The 22377-nt window shown below is 37.3% G+C and overlaps 1 protein-coding gene across 2 annotated transcripts in view; it reads right to left on the bottom strand.

The window, feature by feature from the left end:
- Positions 1–21994, bottom strand: part of CSRNP3 (cysteine and serine rich nuclear protein 3) — a 76441-nt gene extending 54447 nt beyond the window's left edge. The window contains exons 1-2 of one of the 2 annotated variants that reach the window (XM_027733751.2): positions 21932–21994; positions 8921–9011 (exon numbers count right to left, since the gene is read on the bottom strand). Coding sequence is in view for 1 of the 2 variants with exons in the window: in XM_039382092.1 (XP_039238026.1) it covers positions 8663–8672 (10 nt within the window). In the remaining variant the exon portion in view is untranslated. Of the gene's footprint in view, positions 1–8662; positions 8740–8920; positions 9012–21931 lie in introns of those variants that run through there. The other variant, XM_039382092.1, reaches the window with a different exon arrangement.
- Between the last annotated feature and the right edge of the window lie 383 nt (positions 21995–22377).

Genomic DNA, 22377 nt, shown 5'->3' with positions numbered 1-22377 from the left:
AATAACCACATTCATATTAGCAAATCAGTGGACAGCTCTAGGATGCACTGGTTTAAATCCATAACTTCATAATTCGATTGCACTGTTTTCAACCGGTGTTCAAAGACACCATGTTTTCGATCTAACTTTCCAAGAACTTAAAGGGTTAAGTGTAGTAGTCACATGCTCTGAAACTGTGCAAGGATCAACATTTTTGCAACATGCTCAAGTCTGGAAGGTCTTTTATAGAAGCAGCTATTGAGTGACTGTTTTATCTAAAGTTCTACCTAAAAGGGATCAGAACTAAATGAAGACTTTTATTAGAGCATTTTTATAGCCCAAATATCTTTCAAGACTTCAGCACTTCAGAAGCCATCAAGAATTTTTTTTTTAATTAAACTGCTTGATACCTACCAGCTGCAGAACCTCATGTTTCAGTTAGTTTTGTTCACAATATTAAGTAGACACACTTATCATTCTGACAGCAGTACAATAGCCATGGGTTGAGGATGTCAGGCTATGGTCCCTAAAGACTGCAGCCTCCTGCATTGGTGCACTTGCAGGGGAGAAATTTTTTTTTCCTTTTAAAATCACTATTCGACATATTTTCCAGTGAACAGCTTAAAAAAGTAAATTAGACTTTCAACGAGGATTACATTCAAGTACTTTGAATAAGGCTCACGGATTTATGGCACAGGCAAAACTTGTAGGGACCGCTGATATCACCTGATACAAAGTTGCATCATTTGACAGTTTCCGGTGTTGCAGAAAAGAAGCAATTACCAACTCAGTGGGATTTTTGGCATCCCTGCAATGATTGTGATTTCTCAGCTAGATTTGTCCCTTTGGCCTAGGATCTTAAAGCAGTGAGGATAATATTGTTTCCATCAAAATATTTTTCCTTTTAGGAACATGAGGACCATGTTTGTTACTGCTTTATTGAGTTGAGATAATACTAGGCTTGTCAGATATTTAGAAAGAGTGTAGCCAGTGTGTCTGTTCTGACCTTCCAGGTCACAGCAAAGGTGCAAGCTGACAGCACCAGCTGTCATTTGCAGTTAACAGACTTTTACCAGATCAACAGCTCTAAGCTCATAGGGGAACTCACCAGTTTTGTGACTGAAGAACAAGAAGTCAAGGTTCTTGGCCCTTTCTTTCCATCTTCCAGGGTGGGTGGATTTCAGTGACCCTACCACTAGTCTAGCTGCCTACCTGGAATTCTCTCCTGCCCCAAGTCCACTGTTGGTAGCACGTACATAATTCTCTGGATACAGGATTGTAAATGCAGACTTCAGCCATTTAAGATTTCAAGAAGTATCTGCCAGTGCCAACTGCTCTACTTTTTCAGAGCAAAAGACATTCTCACTGCCCTGGATGTCTTGGATTTAGAGACAGGAGTGACCCCATTTACATTCAGAAAACATATTCCATGTCATTTACAATGGCAATGAGTTCACAACTGCAGTGTGTATCCTGCAGTTTTCTTATTATCTCCAGTACTGTGAGAATTCCTGAAAAGCTGTCATATTTAGCTTGTTACATACTTATAACAGCAAATTGGTACATGCTCCATGCTGATCTTCTTCTTATTTTCTGTAGTTGCAAACAACTAAAAAATTACTTTAAGATCATAATCACACAGGAACAGACCCAGATCAACAAGTGTGAACCTTGTGACATTTAGTGTGTCAAGCAATGACACAGGCAAAGTTTGCAGAGAACAGCAGGATCTTGAAGTAGACAAGCTGAGATGAGTAGGAAACTCAAACCCTTTGAGGACATAAGAAAGGGGTCATAGACACAAAAGCCTGCCTACTTCTCTAACTGTAGAAGTTAATCTAATTAAAAAATGCTAATTTCCCCACAAACCTTGCCGATGCTTTAAATTATCATACCACAATAATGACAGCATTAACAGCCTTAAAAGCTATATATAACCTGATATATCACTTTAGAAGCTAAATATCTTAAATGTCAAGCAGGAAACAAAGATGGATGCAAAGACCTAGGGCTGCAGAGAGAACAAAGACCTACCACTTATCTCATAACAGTTATTTTTACATGGCAACTGAAAATTCTATACACATAATGACAAAGGTGAATTTTAAAAAAGATATTAAAAAAACAATGAATAGATTTGCAGGAACTGCTCAAAAACATTAGAAACAGTATAGGAGTTAAAAATTTTTAAAGTTACCAATATTAATGAACCCTGACAGGTAAGTGGAGAGGAAAGACCAAGATCTTGCCTCTATTTGAAGAGGCAAAGAAGGTACATTTATGACTGTAAAAATTGATGCTAATGGGGATACAAAGAGATGCATCAGCAGGTGAAAGTAACACCACTCTTAAAGCAGTGCTGAGATATACACAAGAACACAGCAAGAATGCATTTTTAAGGCCAGGATTTTGTGATATTGAGATGGAAAAGGCTAAAAGGTTTGCATAAGATTTTGCTTCACAGTTGATTTAAGTCAACCATCTTGGAGGATAGAAACTGCTTACTGGAAAACAGTCTTACAGGAAAAATCTGAGGGGGATACATCCATTGTTAGCAGAGATATCATAAATAAACTTTTTTTTCCCCTAGATTAACCAGAAAAAGTACAGATGGAAATGAAAAGGCCACTAAAAATATAACTGTGTAGAAAGTTGTAAAATATGGAAGGAACAAAGTACCTTTTCAAAAATAAACTGAGTAGCAATTAGAAGAATAAAAGAACCAAGAGTGGGAAAAAAGCACAGGCAAGCCAACATTTCAGAAGATGAAATATGGTAAACTCTTGAAGATGGGTTGTGGAAGATGAGACCAAATCTTTATTTTGAGATCTAGGAAATATATTTGTATCTAATGTATACATGCTGAAAATAAGGCGCATGGGTCCTAAAGTATCTGAATGACAGAGAAAAATCAATTGAATGAGAATACCAGAAAAATCATACTTTGACACAGACTGCCAATTTATTTAGCATAAATTGGAACATAATTCTATCCATTAAAAAGAAAAATAAAAAGGAATTCCCCTTGGATCCTAACCCTCCAGCAAACTCAGAAGCAAAATTCAACAAGTGTAATGTGCACTAAGCAAAAAGTGGAATATTGAAAGGTATCACTTTGTTATACAAAATCAGAGAATTTGCTGAAAATACATCAAGGACCTTGGACTACTATCAGTGGGATGGGGAATGCCAAAATCCAAAATACAAGACAGGCTGACAGCTGAGTCAAATATAGCCTGAACCAGAACTGAAAATTCCTTCCTGTCCACACATCCAGTGTTTCATTCCATCTAAGCAAACAAACAAGGTGACTCTGCTAAGGATATCCAACACTATGGTCTCTATTCAACACTCAGTCATCAGTCAAAAGCCAGATCTTCAGAAAACAAACCCAAGTGTTCAGAGGCCCACATATTAAATGTCAAATAAAATGCAGAGGAATTTTTTACTAGACAGTGGGTAACCACTGAGGACTCTCAAGCCATAGCCTGACTGCATACAATTCACCACTAGGAATAAAAACTAGCAACTAATAGCAAGCCAAGCACTTATTAATTGCTATACTACTGTTATTTCCACTATTCAGATGTTATTAATACTTTAATGGTTATACTGCAGAGCTTTTCTCTGGATTGTAAGAAGAACCCACCAAACTGCTAGCATTGGACTGACAGCACAGACATGGAATAAGTTTGCATAATCAATTAGATCCCAAAATCCACTTTTTATGAGTAATTCTGTGAGACTTTGAGCAGCTTAACTTTTCCATACCTAGCATTTCCATATGAAAACATAAAATATAAAAAAATCAAATATCTTATTGTTACTTATCCCACAATTGTGCTCTTAATGGTTAAAATGTACACTTCAAGATCACCAGTTAGAGAGAACCTGTTTCATTAAACAAGCCAAACAATAAGATGAAGAAAATCAATTCAGAGTTACTTTGCACTTCCATCAATAACAAAGGGGGGGGAGATGTAAGAAAGGACAATTATAGTGGCAGGTCTGAAAATTTAAGCCCGATATGAACTTTTTAATTCTATTTCTAAGTAATATCAATAAGTGGATGGGAAAGTACTGTTTCTTCTGATCAGGGTGATATGCTGTCACTTGAATTTAAAATACAAAACAATTCTTCAGATAGGAAAATTTTAAAACATCTAACATTATTTTAATACACACAAAGCAGTTAAAAGCCATTTATTTCTCCTCTCAAAGATAATCCCTACTAATTGCTCTAGTTGTGGAAATACATTTTTGTGGGAAAGGATAATGAAGACTACTTGTTGAATTGCTCATGTCATTATTTCACTGCAGAATCCAAATACTATAGCCAGACTCATTCCCAGCATGCTGAGTATCAGCCTACAGAAAAGGACCCATGCATAAGCCACTCTGACCTTTCTTGCTAGTTTCTTCGGACCTTTCTGACCTCATTAGGCTGCTATAAAGAAAATAAAAGAGCTGTTGGGTACTCTTGACGGATTAGAAATAACAAGAATGTGTCTAGGACTTACTTAAGTACTAAACCGGGCCTCTGAATCATAATGCTTTTCAATCAATCAAAAGTATAATAGGGATGATGATTAAAAAATAGAGGTAGGGAGAAATGGATTCTTAAAATATTAAGCGTGAATAGTATGCATTTTGGAAATAGTTCATCAGCATCTTTAACTATTTATTCTGCTGCAGTTTTAGATGATTGAATTTTTAAGGCCCCACTTGAGTGAGAACAGATATTAAAAAACAATGGTCCCAGCAGAGTTATTCTCATTAAGCATGAATCTAACTTAAACACGGTGCTGGAAGAGGGCTTTGGTCTCTTCTGGTCAGATTTATTTAATGAATTCTTCAAATTCCCAATGGAAGGAAACTCTAGAGACTAAAATGCAAGTCTGTGAGCTCCCTGTGTCACATTTCAAACACGACATCATATTATCAACAAAATCTGTATCTTTACAGACAAAAGGGTAGAAATACTATGAAAGTGCTTATTCTTTACATACACACCTTCTCCAGTGGAATTACTTGGGATTTTTAAACTGTCTCCCAGTCATGAAATGGAAACCATGCATTTTTATACCTTACATCATAAGAAGTACAAGACTTACAAATTAATTTTGCTCTCTAGATATTGGGTTTTGCCATCTCCAGTAAATATTTATTTATTTATAACTAATACTGGCATCTTAGCAAAACTCTCAGAAAGGAAAGCACAGGCCACAACTTACAAGCTCCAAGTACTACAAGATAAATTACAGCAGCTGTTCTCTCAGTTGCAACATGAGACACATGCCTTTCTTTTTATTCTGTATTTCTAATTTCTAGGGAGAGAAGTGCTATAAGGGAATTTACAGTCACAGAAATCTTCTAAGTTCCCATATATTGTGATTTCTGATTAAAAGCTCTTGTACTTAACCACTGAAAAATATTTATGGGAAGAGAAGAATTTTTCTTCATATGATAAACTACTACTAAAAGAAGACACTAGTAGATAGGCTGACCTCAGCCAAAGGGTTCAGGCTGTATTATGCTATGCATTAAAATGCAGACACCGTCACATAAAATTAAATTATGTCCTTTTTAAAAGTAAGACTATGCCATCATTTCTTCCTGAAATACCCTCTGTTCAGCTGTCCGGCAGTTTTATAGATCCTGACATGGGAAAACTGTTGCAGTTGTGATAGTGGGGATTGTCCCTTTCAGAAATTTATAGTCATTGGTAAATCTCTGCATGTCCCACATCTCCCCCTGCACTGAGTGCACAAGCAGCCCCAAGCCAGCAGGAGGGAGGAGGGCGCACACACTGCATTTGTGCAGGAGCTCTTATCAGGCTTTATCCCCACCAGCTAAAATGTCTTAAAGCAGCACTGGATCCAGATACTCTCACACTGCACATAGAGCTAAGTTAAATGACACAGTGGTCAAAAAACAACTTAATAGTGTTTCTAGCACAGATTTCACAGTTGCTGTATCTGGGCAGCTGTTCTAGTACAATTGGATTAGTGACTTATGCTGCCTCTCTGCTCCCCCCTTTTAAGACAGTGGATTAAGATTTGAACATGTAAATTTTTCATCCTCATCACTATTCAGACTTTGTGAATGCAGAAACATTTCAAGACTTGTAGAAGTGTTTTGGTTTGGTTTTTGTTTGGGAGTTTGTTTGTTTTGTTGTGGCGGGGGGTTTTTTCCCTTTGTTGTTAGCCAGATATTATGGTGTGAAGATAAATGGTGGACAAGGATCTTGTGTTTGGATATTTAAAATTAAAACAAAAAAAATCAAAGCAGAATTGTTATGAGCTGGAAATTCCTCTCTCTTATGTATGATGGGGCAAAAATCAAAATTGTCATCTTACAGGTATGCAGACATTTCTATCATCTGTCTGTCTGTAACAAAGAGAAATTCAAAGATCCCACCTATTTGAGGTTAAATTATTAATTTTCCCAGCTTGTCCTTGTTTTGGAATTTGCTTATTCCTATGAATTAACTACAACAGGTAACCTGCTATTTAAAGAGCACATAGAACAAAATTCACAAAACAAAAGGGCAAGGGAGAAAAAAAAAATCAAAACAATAGGTAGCTGTTCTTTTATCATATTATTTATTTATGCTATTATCTCATGTATTAGATAGGTTACTTATTTTATTTACTAAATAAAGCCTGGAAAAGGAAACCCGTTTCAACTCATCTCTTATGCAGACCAGAAACTGAACACCAAGTACCGGAGGGAGAAGCAGGGATGGGGTGGGAACTCCTATCCTTCCTCCACATCTCAAATCAGAACAGTATGACAAAAGCTTGGTTTCACACTGCAGGATTACAACAGCAGATATAAGAAGGAGTTAGTAGTAGGCAGTAAATGTCTGTCAGTGACTGATGATGACGCAGAATTTTAGGTACAACTGTATCAACAAGGTTTGCAAGATCACTAACATTTAGGCATCTAAGAAATTGATTCCAAATTCTGGCGCATATTTTCATGCTTACTGAAATAAATGAAGCATTTTGATCACTAAAAAAAGTAATATTTAAACAAGTCTAAGATTCTTATTAAATCCCATAGTAAGTCAAGAATCACATCCTCTCCTCTTATATGTGTTACTGTAAGAAAAAAACCTACCTGAAATGTTACACACGCAGCATCATCATGTAGGTACCATGCCTTACTTTCAAAAATTTTTCTTCAGTAATGACTGTATGATTAACTTATGTTGCAAGACTTATTTACATAATTCAAAAACAGCTGACATTATTATTACACTGCAACACAAATATAACATGCTTCTGAAGAGTTTCCCAAAATTTTGCATATACATATGCTACCTGTCCAGAGAAGGGCAAAAATTAACAGTACACTGTTCAGCTTGCCGTAATGTAATTTACTTCCTACTTGCAGATTTCCCACAACCCTCCTCTCTTATGCAGTCACTAAAGGAATATTGGTCTATTACCTTTCTAAATCACATTTTTAATTGCACCCAGCAGTGGACAAATGGTTAACACTAAGAATCATTTGGAAATTTCTTCTGCAGCATTTACCAATCTAACTTAATGGAGCGCCTCTTAAGTCAGCAGTACCAGTTTCTCATTTGAGTTTTTTTTTTCAGTAGGGTTCCACCTTACTGTATGCTAAGCACACAAATAAGAGAAACATACATCACTTGAGTACAGCAAAAGAAAAGTATTTCCATACTGAAAGTGTTCTTTCTTAAATGAATATTATGTGAAAATTCCAATGTATTCATCTTTACTTATATACTAAAAATGAGGAAAGTTGGGCCAAGTGAGCCTTCATTAAGTGGCTTTTGTACTCTTCACTGTAGAAACTTATCAGATAATCAAAATCAGACACAACACAATATATGGCTTAAGCTACTGAAAGAGAATCAACTACCTTCAATAATGTGTGATAATCCAGGTAAGGTAAAAAGAAATAATATAAAAAGTTCATTTGAGTCAGGCTATAAAGACATTCACCAAGGTAAATCAGAAAAGGAGATCAGTAACTCTGTGGTCATGGACTACTGGTCTACATGGGCATGTCCACAAGATGCTGTACATAATCTGCACACCACTACACTCAGATCCCCAAAAAACCAGCCAGGTATAGTGTCTGCATTAATATCATGGCTAACCCATAAATCAAATAGACCCTTCAGAATAAGGGTTACCTACACTTGTGCATTCTGATCTTCCCTTCATCAATACAAGTAACATTTAAAAATCACATTCTAATAACAAACAAGTAAAAGGTAACAATTATACATGTTTTCCACTATCTGAGAAAAGCTTTCATGAAATTACGAACAGGTTATGCAAGACAAGATGCTATCATCATTTTCTTGCTATTTATCAAGCACTTTAAATTACATTGTGACATCATTAAAATATTATACTAATTACACAGAGTTCTCTGAACACATTTACTATTTGACATGTGTTGACCAGCTCTTTGTGGCTAAATCATATCCCTTACTTCCAGTCTTTGGAAAAAGTGGATCACATCATGACGTGACAAATTACAAAAGAAGCCTTGAAAGCACCTCTTCAGATTAAGCTGGTGTTTCGTTTTCCAAAACATTAAAGAGCTGATACTTTTGCAAGCAAGTAACAAAAGATGCAAATATGCAATAATTAACTTATTTACAAACATGGGCAACAAATTAGGAACATTTTACCTGTCTGCATCTAATTACACTGGAAGTTGCTGATGTATACTAATCCAATAGCTTTCAGCATGAATTTTAAACACAAAGTTGCAGCTGGAAACCTGATTTTTCTTTTACTAATGTTGTTCCAAAATCGCTAATCAAAATCTCTGCAGAGACATAAAATATAACATCGTGTTTTGTATCATCAGATGGTACAGAAATGAAATTGGGCCTATATAATTGTATAGATATATGCATGTGAATAGCTGCTACTGTACTACTGACCTTGTGATCTCAAAGAACGCCAGTTTCTCTCAGGAGATTTTTACATCTCTGAAATCATGTTTTCAGTCTGTAGACATTTCCTTAATCTGTCCTTAAAAAAATGAAATTCATGTCTCATTACTGTTAAAATGATACCAATAAACTTTTAGAATTTCTATCAAAGTATTGGTGATGCCATATGCAAACTCACAGAATAAACAGAAAATTCAGTTTGTTTGCAATGAAACCAGGTACCATATTAGGGTGAAAAAATTCAGCAGAACATGTGAGTCACATGTATGAGTAAGCCACAGGAGTTACATTACCAAAATATTTAATTGTCGCAAACCATTATTTACTGACTTATAAAATAATATGTATTTCAGAAGAGCAGACCTGACTTTTTAGAAAATTACATATATATGTGTGTTTATATCTATCTATCTATATAAAATAAATGATCATAAACCTTTAAGCACATAGCCAGTATGCACATTTGGTTTCTCGTGCACATGAGTTACTTCTGCTCTGACACAACAGGGAGTCTGAAAACCTTCCTGTATTTCACTGAACAGAACAAAATTCATTAATTGCAAGGACAATTAAACATTAATCCTGCTTACCATGGTAGGTGACAGACTTGCCATCTGTTGAAGTCCTTAAAGCAAGGTTGGATATCTTTGGTAAAAGACATTTTTGGATATAGTTTTTTTTTTGGGGGGGGGGGGGTAAAGGAAAACCAAAACAAAAAACTAACATTTGATCCATACTGCAAACTTGTGGCTATGGCATAGAGAGAAGGCACTGGTGACACAAGCCAGCAACAGTCCTGGCTTTGCCATTTCAGATGCCTGTTTGTGTCTGCCACATTTAACCCCAGCCAAGCCCCACACAGCCACTCGCTCTCTCCCCCACCAGCGGCACTGGGGAGAGGATCGAAGGGTAAAACCAAGAAAACTCGTGGGTTGAGATAAAGACAGTTTAATAGGGAAAACGAAAGCCACGCATGCAAGCAAAGCAAAACAAGGAATTAATTCACTGCTTCCTACGGCAGGCAGGCGTTCAGCCATCTCCAGGTCAGCAGGGTCCCATCATGGGTAACAGTGACTTGGGAAGATAAACTCATCACTCCAAACATCCCCTCCCTTCCTCATTCTTCCCCCCAGCATTATATACTGAGCATGATGTCATATGGTCTGGAATATCCCTATGGTCAGCTGGGGTCATTGTCCCACTTGTGTCTGCTCCCAGTTTCCCATACATCCCCCACTTCCTTGCCAGCATGGCAGTATGGAAAGAAGAAAAGGTCTTGGCTCTGCTCAGCAATAACAACATCATCTCTGTATTATCAACCCTGTGTTCAGCCCAAATCTACAACACAGTCCCGTACCAGCCATGTGAAGAAAATTAACTCCACCCCAGCAAACACCAGCATAGTGTCCCTTTCCATTCTGGCCCCAAATACTTCAGATTCTGCTTTAAAATGATGTAAAAATCTTAGCTTGGTTGGTCTTAGCTTTTGGTCCTCCAGTTACACCCCTGGTGATTTTCATACCCTCCTTCAGCCCAGGCCACGACTCTCCTGGGGTTACCACTCCTACATCCTACACATTGTCTTCGCTATGATCTCGAGCATCAGAGCTGCAACACTGGCTATTGTGCTATTCTCTGTTCAAGGGATACATCAGATTTTTTAGAATCGATATGATTTGGGAAGATTTTGATTGTGAATACGGGAAGTATAGGTGATAATCAAATTCTGCATCATAAAAGCAAACTAGATCAAATCCAAAAGCAACTAGTACTTCCTGGTTTACACCATTAATATTTCTTGCCAGTACTACTGCTGCTGTTTGCATGTATCAGAGTGTAGGCAGATGGACACAGAGCACACAATTCGAGCTTTCTGAAGCAAGAAAAAAGGTAACAAAACATGTCTTCGTTTTTGAGGTATGCAAACAAATGAGTTTGTAGCTAATCTAATAACATATGACTGAAGTGATGGAGCATAGCATGCCGTGCAGTATAGATGAAAATGAGTGCAAAAAACAGGCTACAAGAGATGCGTGGGCACAGGGGAGAAAGTGGGAAATATAGGAGAAATTTGGAGGTGGTTCCATTACCAGCTGCAGGGTGCTTATGATCCAAATGTCATGAGAGACTCATGGCTACAAGAAGGTTTCAGTAATTAGCAGATGGTCCATAAATTTATGACAAATAATATATTTGGTCTCAAAAAAGTCTATATTGTAGCATTTCTCTGTCCTTAATTTGTGTGAAATTAAAGATTCCTTCACCTACAAAGCACAATAAACAATTCAAAACAGAACAGTGTATTTATACAAAGACCATCACATTCACCCAAATTTAAAAAAAAAATAATAAAAATTAAAGTAAATCATTTCTCCATTTTGTTTTAACAAAATTTTCTGAAAATCCAAGCCTGGCTCATCTGCAAGTCAAAGTTCTAGACATATCACGACATTTAATGACTTTCCTAGGCACGTGCTCTGACCCAATTCCTACCATTCTGTGTTAATCTCACAGTGAGAAATGTATATTTAAAATGTGAACTTAAGCTTTATCTGAAATGTCACACTTTGTCCTCTCTCCTGGTTGCTCTTTTGTCTGTCTGCAGAATATTCTCATTTTTTGAGAAAATTCTCACATCCTTAAAGGAAGATGAATTTACTAAAGCAAAAAACATTTTTGATGGTTACTTGAAGTCCAATAGTTCACGTAGCTTTATTCATACAGTAGCCTACTGACTTGTAATGTTAGTAAAATACATAAATTCACAAGAATGAGCCTTGCCACTGCAAGTTGTTACAGATCACATCCTGGTAGCTATACAAATAATACATTATTATAATGCACACAGTAATTAATTAAATTGTGTTACCTTCTTGCTAAGAACACACAATTAGACATGACAGCAGAGGCAAAAATTTTAAATAGTAGTGTAACAATGAAATGGTATCTCTGCTCCAAGATTTTTATGTCCATTCCACACTAATCACTCAAAACCAAGAATACTACTTAAGTAAAACAATGTGTAAAAGATGAAGAGCAGTAGCAGAAATCAATGGGTGTGCTTCATTTAAAAAACAAAAAGAAACTTGATCACTTTTTGGTAAAATGTAGGTCACCTATGGTTTCCATAGTAACCACTGCTGAACCATTGCTCTGCAGATGACCACTGCCTATGGCTGCTTTCCTAGCAGGTGATGTACAAATACAATCATACCTCATTGAAAATAAGAAAAGCTAAAGAAGTGCTTGGAATTGCCATTAGTCTACTTCCAAACACCACTCCTTAAACATTTTCAAAAGCCTTTTCTAATCTCCTCACCTAGATAAAATACTCAGCTAACCAGCTGAAACCACACAATTCTAAAAAATCTGCTCTTTGTCTGTATCTCAAGCCTGAAATCTCCAAAATGGAGACAAACAACTTTACAAGAAGCTGTAAATACAAAAAATATTTATACAGAGCAACTCACTAAACATCAGTAACACAGAAGTCAACAAGCACTGCCATTAGGTTAAGCTTAGTTCTGTGACAACGTATTGAGTACATTCACTGCAAGTGGGAGTTAATGGGTTGGCATATTAATATTTTGCACACAAGCACACAGTGAAAACTAGTCATGTAACAAGCCTGGAGCCACAGATAACAACAGTTAAAGCCTCACTTGGGACAAAGTCATATAGTCTTCAGTCAGCTTGATAGTGAAACTTCTCACCACTATTACTCTGGGGCATATATAATTGATGATGAATTCATTAAAACACAAAAGACTCCATGTTACAAGAAGAGTGAACTGGTTTGGATAGTGAACTGGGAAACAACAGGACAAGCCAATGCCATTGATAACTGCTAACTGGTTTTCCCCTTCAGAACAATTGTATCACTATTGTGTGAGTTCAGACTAAATGAGCTACTTCTTTTTTCACGTATTATAAAAGCTCTGAATTATAAGCTTTGAGGTCTGGAAGCCACCCACATGCCTTAATGCTACAAATACACTGCAGTAGGGTAGCATCAGTTTTCACCTTCATGATCAGAACACCAAAAATGCCACATATTCAGTGAACAGAAGAACGATGATCAACATTGTTGAATACCATCAATGAAGAATCATCTCCCCTCACCAGCTTTGAAAGTTCAAAACAGACAGATGAACAGGTACATGAACACAAGGCACTACAGAAAGACTGTTGGGAAGACAAACAGACAAGCCATCACTGAATGGAGACAGCTTGAGAAAGTTGTCTAGTTTCCGTCAGAGTTTTAGAATCAAACAATTCATGAAGCTGTTTTTAATACACTGAATTGGCAAATTCCAAAGAAACAACAGTTTGTATATATTCTCCTAACTGCAACTGCTGAAAACATCACTACAGTATTTTGTGGAGGGGAGGGGATTGATACTCAATTTCTTTATGTTCCTGTAAGGATCAGGATCTCCAATACACCGTCATGCTCAGTGCACACCAGTGGACTGCCATGAGCACCAGGACATCTCAAAGAGCAAGACTAGAATACATGTGGGAGATGAATCAGGGCTACAGAGGAAGAAGAAAGTAAGAAGTCAATACAGCCTCTGGAAAGCAGAATACTTTTCTTTTCCCCTAATGTTTCAGTCAAAGTTCTTGAATTTTTTGCTCATAGGTCAGTAATTCTCATGGATTTAGTCCTCCCTACAGTCCTACATTCACTGTATATCGTTGCTGTCTTATAAGACTGTAAACTATTGGAGGAAGTCTGTGTTTCCTGTATGCAGATATAGCCTTTCACCTTAAGTAGTTCCAGGTCTAGGCCCAGTAGGGCCAAAAAACCCTAGTACAATACAATCATTGAAGGCTAATAAGACTGAAAACAGGATTAAGAAATACTGTTGCATCTTTCTTGTAAGCATTAAAACAGCGTTTCATCAAGAAGCACCAAGAAAAGATACAACTCCTAAGTACATCTGCTTGTTAATTAATTCTGCTTTGCAAGCACAACTGCTAGTCTATTAAAACAAACAAACAAAAAAAAACAAACCAAAAACAAACCACAAAATGAACAACCAAACCAAATCCCATGGAAGGCTGTTCCCAGCTTACTGTTAGAGACTGAAGATCTCTTACAGCATATTAATACAAACAACAGCTGTATCAACTGATGGAGAAAAACCCTTTGACCAGGAACAAGCCACTGGATTGAAGGAACTTCTAAAAGAAGATCTACTACCAGCAGAAAGTGTGCCTTTAAGTTAATGTCCTTCTGGTGTTACCTCCCCTCAGTCATGCCTATTGCTAAATCAGATGCTTGTGTGAGCAAAGAACAACAGAGCAAGGAGAAAACACAACCCAATGGCTCATGTATGGAGGGTGGTACAGACTGACATTAGTTATAAAGTTTACAGTAATGCATGATCATAGAGTGGTTTAGTTTGAAAGGTACCTTAAAGTTCATTTAGTTCCAACCTCCCCACCCTGGGCAGGGATGCCACCCATGAGGATCAGGTTGCTCAGGGGCACATTTAACCTGGCCAGTAGGACAACATGTTTTGTTAAAAGCACTGAATCTAATTTGGCTTTAAATTTCAAAACATCTTAAAAGCCATCTTTACACAGACTGGTAGGAAAAGTCGTAAACTAGTATAAAATGCAGAATACATACTGAACATGGCTCTAGATAAGGAGAGAATATTGCAATAATCTTTCTGAAGTTTCATTTGCTTTTGTAAGAAACAATTCAAAGAAATCTGCTGAAGGGCCATTGGGAGTCTCACTAGGGATAAAAGCTAGCGTTAGGATAGAGCAGAAAAAGAAAGCATGAAACATTTTTTTCAGACAAAAATGAAGCTATTCAAGTCATAAACTGGTAACAGAAAAATCCATTTTCCCCTCCTTCTTGATTTGATTCACCAATTATTTCCCTACAGAAGCTAGTATAATGGTATCAGGCCACCCACAGCTTTCACTGGTATCCAAATGTTGTCATAATGCTGCTTCTTATCTGAAGAACAGGACAGTGACTTTTAGTACCCAAGACATCCTAAGGTTTTTTACCCTTAGAAATACATTTTAAAATTCTGATCTTATTTGCTAAAGACCATGAAGCAAGTCTTCACTAAAAGTAAGCTCATCTACGTCCCAACCTTATGGTTTCTCCAGAGAAGGAGGTTGGCTGAGTTAGTTCAAATCCAAGCTAAAAGAAGAACTTCTGAAAGAATTTTCAAGACTGTGGGCTTAGGTATGTTCCTTTATGTCAAGAAATCCATGGTCATCATGATTTTGCATTTTTAAAATTGCACGCATGAGTCTCTGGTGAGAGAACAAATAAAACTTCACATTCTATACATTAGACCATAAAGTTGTTTAAATTATTTTGCATGTTGTAATAGCATCTAAAGACAGCAACTGCTATAAAAAGTCCAAAATCAGGGGCTAAGGGTTGATCTGGTATACTACTTCAGTTGTGGATCTAATTTTTACTCTGTTTAACAAACCAAGGGCAATATCCAACAATTCTGTTTAATTTTTATCAAATCTCACAGAAAACAACCAATCAGCAAACATAATTTCATACACTGTTCACATCATTCTGAACTAGAGATCCCAGATTTGCCTGCAGAAGGTGGTTCCAGACCTCCTGACAGTACATACTCCTGAATATGGACCAGAATTTATTCATATGTTCTTAGTGCAAGGTGCTTTCTCTAACTGATAAATACAGAACAGATCCGGAAGTGCTACAGAATCTCAATCAACATTTCCCAGTAATTTTCTAATTTGTTTTTGAAATATGTTCCATACACATCAATGTAGTGAGAGAGGATGACTCACTTCAATTAAGAATTTGCAAACTCCTGGAGCATTAAATTCCTTTGATCTTGATAAACTGGCTCATTCTCATTCTGTTCATTAGGCCCCCCCCCCCTTTTCCCAGTTTTGAGCCAGCCAATCTGTAGCCTTTTCTGCAAGCTGACATATTTACTAAGTAAAATCTGTTACCACTGCTTTCTTGCTCCTAATGAAAAACACCCTGTTGCTTGTCAAGCTTCTCATCTTGGGGAACCTCCTTCTCTCTTTTCCTTCATACATGACATAGTGAACAAGCTGTCTTCCCACCCTGATCAGCTCTTCATTAGCTCCTCTCTGTATTTCCCCAGTAACCACAAACTGCTGACCTGTGCATTCTGTTCTTTTTTTTTTTTGACTCCCACCTAATGAAATTTCATCAAGTACCATTTTGCTGATGACTTGCAAAAACTGCCAAAGATTCTCTGAAAGCAATCCAGTGGTGTTGCTTTGAACCACGTCTTGATAAGTACATTTCTTAAGGGTTAACCTGGAAATGTAAATATCTACATGACTTGAGAAATAAGAACGTCTTAAACTGTAGTATAAATTATCATTAATTTTACAGACAGTTATTTGGCAACTGTAATAGGGCTATTTTCTCATATGTTCTATCTCAAAAATTAGTGTATGTGGAGTCTGCCACAAACAGGTATCCACATTTAGACAGCAATTCAACTTCAATACTGATTAGCGAAAAGCATCTTGATATTTTCACTCTACTCCTTTGATGGAAAAATACTGTACAGCCCAAAAAAATCCTTTAGATTCTTTACCAATCAAAATCACGGTTGTCATAGAAACTGTAAAAACTGAAGTCAGTCATGACATAACAACAGGGTAATGGAAAATGTCTGCAGGCTCAGGTTTTTGTATTGGAGATGTTTCTGTGAATTTAACTAGGGAGCCAAGCAGTTTCCCAAATCCAACAAAGAATATTATAACAACACATATTATTATTGTTTTTAATAATCTGTTCAGAGTCTGAAAAGTGACAGTATTTATCACTCCTGCTCTACACACTGGCTACATTAACAGCAAACAGACCCTTCCCAAAACATTCAGTGCTATAAGGGGACAGAATTTTTCTGATCACACATCTCAGATACCCTGGAGGGACTTTTGGTCAGTGTTCTTAGCATTCCTGAGATCCCAGTTTTGGCATTTTAAATTGATGCAAACCACTTTAAAAATCTATATTGCCCTTAGTTTCTTTCTCTTGCATATGCTGTTCAGAAAAGGACTTCTAATTTGCAGGCCTCTGCCCCAACCCAAGGTGATTCAGCTTCATTCCAAATATTATTTCAGGTTTTTTCCCCCATGACATGAAACTCTGTAAAATAAAACTCTACTCCTGACTAACAAAGGCTACAAGAGCCTTTCCATTTCCCAGAGCTAATTCACAGACCAACTCCACACAACAGAGTTCTTCCGCCTTTTACTGGAACCACTTGACACTTCATAATTACTGACTGACAGGGCTTACTGCAACCACTTGCCTGCTAAGCAGAGACCATCCTGCTGAAAAGAAAATAATCATAATACACAGAAATACTGTAGGGCTGGCCTCACTGCAGATGAGCAAACTGAGTAGCTTAACCACAAATAACATGAAAGGTAGCAATGTGAATGTGGAAGTACTCAGATCTTTAAAAAAAAACCAATAATCTCAGAGCATTGAATTAAATTTTGTGATGAAATTTAAGAGACTTTTTGTTTCAGCTAGTTTTCTAAGACATATTTTCACCTTTAATTTATTTTTTCAAAATAACTAGGTACACATATTTTGAATAGAGAGCAAACAGGTACTTGCATTCCCTATGCTTTCCTAGAATTATCTTAAATAAACTCTGTTTTATCATGATTGCATCTAGCCATTTCCAGACCTGTTAAACTGGTCACTGACACCCACACCACACCCCCACCCCCGCCTTGCTTAAGAATTAATTTAATGGCAGGGGTGAGCACAGTTGGTATGTAACATGCTTCAGCAATCTACAAACGTTTAACTGACATAGAGAAACTTTCCAGTTGCATCGAAGTTAAAAGATTGAGCCAGTGAAATTCACCTGTTCCCTAACCCTGAGTTTAGAAGAAAAAGTTATGATTTAAAACAAAGGGAAATCCTGATTCCAGAAAATAACTAGCAAACAACCCATGAGTAAAATAGTAAACTTTTTTAAGGGAACAAAGGAAAAAAAATACAAATCAAATGTCCTTTAAAAAATGGCATGACATTTGTTTACTGCATTATATAGTGCAGGCTTCTTACTGGAAAAGTGCCTGATTCACACCAATCCTAAACCTCAGGGGGAGAGAGACAGATATATTTCTTTAGTTACCATGATTGGGACCCTACTCAACAACATGTATAAACCCCCATAGCTTCTTACTCTTCAGTTCTATGGCATTCTCTCAGACTTTACAGTTAAAATATCACTCAACGCTTCTGATTGCCATTACCACATTTACTGCACTTGAACATATACATGTACAACGTGTATATATCTATGTAATTTGACAAAGCTTATATACATATATAGTTACACTTTTTTTTCACACTATAAATATATGCATATGTGTTTACATGCAGCAGACCTGTATCTTTGATTCTGAAAAAGGCACATTCATTTCCATGGATGCCACTGAGGAAATGAAAAGCAATATAAGGGTACTGTAATAATTTAACTGATTTGGATATGCACACTTATTTTTTAATAAAACATGCTACCACAGGAAAATAAATATAAATATTAATGTATAATATTGAGTATTAATTATTAACAGCAGCTTTCATCTACATTCAGCTTCTAAAATACTGTTATAACTTTCCACTGTCACAAAGAATTACTGTGTACTGACAGGGTTTACTGGAGCTCATGGCACAATAAAGAATTTTTTAGATTGCTGTTGTGTGTCTCAGCAGTCCCTTGGAGAAGCAATGAATCTGCACATGTATTGATAAATAAGAGTAGGAAGAATTTATATGAATCTTTTTAGATTTTTCTGAACAGCAGAATGGCTTTGGGCACACATTAGGAGAGCAGACTTCATGGAACACCATGTGTACAGAATAAACACATTACTGCATAAAGTGGGCTGAGGAGGTAAGAATTTTACACTCATCTCAGATGAGGCTAGAGCAAACATGCCTTACATATTCTAAAAGCCTGCTGTTTTGTGTGTAACATATGCTTGTGAGGATAGAGTTGTTTGCAACAGCAAGTGTTTTCTTATTTTGCTCCATATTCAAATGTTATGCAATGCAATCTTGCAACCTCCTTACACACACAAAAAAAAATCTTCATTTGGAAATATTCTTACTGATTTCCATTTTACATCTAGAGATTTTGGACTGTTAATAAACTGGGCATTTGGATTTTGCAGAAGCTGATGACTAATAGAAAATAACCACAACAGAGGACAGGAATCAGAAAACCACTACTATCAGAATCTGATTGTAAAGAAATGAGTTTTAATACAAAATGCACAATTCTAGATTCTCCAAAAAATCTTCAGTAAGTAGTAATCTGTTGCAGCAATCACTCCAATAAACCCATTCTTCCCAGAAAAATATAAAACTGTACTTCCAAAAACCAACAGATTACTGTAGAATTTTGAAAACAACTCTGTCAAGAATGAAACAATGAAAATAAATAAATAAATGAAAATCCCAAACCAAAACAAAACCCCAAACCAACCAAAAATCAAAACCACATAAAAATGGAAAACAAATTAAAGCTAAACAAAATAAATGTATCTGCATCATGCCCTGAAACCTATTCAGTAGACAAAAGCACTGGCAGACTGTGAAATAGAAGAAATTCCAGGCTGAAAATTCTATCACTAAATTTGGAGAGTTCAAGTTCTAAAAGCCAACATCAAGAGCCTCAAGCACCACTAAAGCAGGGTAATGAGTTGGGGAGGGGGGGAGTGGGACATCTCCTATCTACCTGTGTCTCAAATCATCCCAGTCTTTGTTCTTCCCACTAGCACTCTACATTCAGCAAGAAGCCTACAGAAAACCTGGGCTTTTCAAACCCAGTAAGTACTGGTCTGCCATCTGTATTCACAGAGGTGAAGCAGAGATGAAAGTATCAAATCAGAGCACAGGATGAACACATAGATTTTGCAGTAAAAAGGGGCAAATAGATCTCAGAGATAGTAAATTGATAAAGCAAAACACAGTTCCCTACAGACTTATCAGACCAGGCCCAAAAGCAGTCTAGTTGTGGATTCACAGCACTGTACAAACTGCTTCTGGACATGTGCTTGCTGCTACCACTCTCAGCTTACCAGTGAACTTGGCTCTGGAACAAGAACAAGCAGTGCTACTTCAGCTCTCTCTGAACCTCTGATGCACGTAAGCTATAAACTCACAGATGATTCAGGTTGGAAAGGACTTCAGCAGGTCTCTAGTCCAACTTCCTGCTCAAGGATGGCTGAGATATCAGATAAGGCTGCTCACAACTTTAGCCAGCCAAGTCTTAAGAATCTGTAAGGAGAGAGACTACACGGCCTCTCTGGGCAACCTTTTCCAGTGCCTGGCTACCCTCAAGGAGAAAAGTTTCTCCTTATATCCAGCTGGAACACATCTTGTTTCAATCTACATTGGTTCCTCACTCTCCCATCACTGACCACTAGGAAGAGCTGCACACGTTCTGCGTGAGCTCCTCAAAGGTACTGCACGATTTCTACTGGGTCCACCCAGAGCCTTCCCTTTGCCAGGCTGAACACGGTCAGGTTCCTCAGTCTCTCCTCATATGGTGAACACTCCAGCCCCCTCATGACCTTGGTGACCCTCTGCTGCACTTGCTCCATTTTATCAGAGTCTTGCACTGTGGGACCAAACCTGGACACAGTTCTCTAGGTCAGTTCCCAGCCTGTGTCACTGGAGGAATTTTTCCTTCCCAGGTACATAGCTGTATTTGTCTTTGCTGAATTTTGCATGTCTCCTGTCAGCCTGTTCCTCCAGTCTGCCCAGGTCCCTCTGAATGGGAGTTTTTCTCTTAAGGGCACCAGCCATTCCCCTCAGTGTGGTTCTCTGCAAATGATGTAAGTCACTGTCACCTCCTTCAGACTGATCAGTAAAGATGTTAAGAACAACAGGTTTCAGAACAGATTCCTGTGGTGCCCAGTCAAAGTAAAACACAATCCCTTCACCACTACCCTCAGCTGAAAATCCAGGTCCTCAGAGTACTTTTGAAAAGTCTGCTCTAAGAAAAGGTGGTACAGAAGTCTCTCTTACTCAGAGGAGTCTTTTTCCTTTTGGGATAAGGAGCTACACTAATTCTATTGACAGCTATAATTCACAAATAGCTCTGACCTAGCTTTATTAGGCTAGATAATACCTAAAATTCTAAAAAATGGAGACACTCTTCTTGCTGCTACGTATGAACTGTCAAATAAAGTCCAAATCACTTACTGCTACTTATTTACACACTGTTTAATGCAAATATGAAGCTTTATATAGTCCACAATTTATGACAGTTTAGTAACTGGTAATCTCAACCTGAGAAGTCAGAAGAAAAATATGCTGTAAATTAACTATTCATGTTCAGCTGTTTGAGTGGGAACAAGAAAAGGATTTTCATCCTCCAAGTGTCTCATGGAGACATCAAATAGGAATCTAACACCCTCTCAGGGAGGATTATAAATTTCTTCATCTGTTTACTCCTGTAACAAGTGAAAGAAAAAGACTGAAAGTCGTATGGTTGCACTGGCTCAGGGGGCAGGATGACTGATCAGATTCTGTCACAGATTGTGTACTCTACTCTCAACTCCGAACACACAGCACTAAGCAGAAGCACTGGCCTTCAAAGGTAGTTACTGCTGGTATTAGCTCTTCACCCAAATCATCACCCAAAATGGAAGACATACTCATATATACTTAAAACATTTCATACTAACTAGATATGAGTGATAAAGCATAAAAGTGGAGTTTCCTCTGAAACTCACTTTGACATACAAATTTTCACAGAAACAATTACCAGATGAAATAGTTCTTTTTCAAAAATAAGTACTTCCTCACGGTGTCAGCATTTAAATGTAATAAAACAGAAAAACACTTCAAAATAAAAGCAGATAGCCTTCACTGTATTTCTTACAAGTAAAATGAACCTTTCTTAGCTTGTATAAAAAGCAGTATCGTGCCTGACATATCACTTTAGTACTTACGAGTAAAATGATTAGAAGTGGATGGATGGACATTACTTCCACTGTCAGCACTTTCACTGCTAGACATGTCATCATCTGATTCCCACACACAGGAACAGGGTGAGGTGCCACCAACTTCTTCAAACTTCCTCTTTAAAATCCCACTCATCGCTGCAATGCTCTCAACATACACCTGTAACAGGAACAGAGGCAATGAGGCACTGACACACCTGTCTCCTGTGCAGGTCTTCCAATTCATTCACCCTGGAAGAGTTCACATACCAGTCAGATGCTACTACCTGTAGCTAAACGGCTCCTTACCAAGAGTTTTAAACAACTTTTCCAAGAAGGAGTCAAAAACCCCTTATCGGTATATTTATCATCCGTCATGTAAATTCATCATCTGTAATGCAGATGCTACCTGTATTCTGCCAGTGCAGACAAAATTCTCTAACCAATCTCATGTG

The sequence above is a fragment of the Pipra filicauda genome, unplaced genomic scaffold (assembly GCF_003945595.2).
Source record: "Pipra filicauda isolate LSUMZ 115617 unplaced genomic scaffold, ASM394559v2 scaffold253_size2546935_pilon, whole genome shotgun sequence".
Classification (NCBI taxonomy): Eukaryota; Metazoa; Chordata; class Aves; order Passeriformes; family Pipridae; genus Pipra; species Pipra filicauda.
Note: the sequence above shows the minus strand (reverse complement) of the source record. Positions and strands in the feature narration are given on the sequence as shown.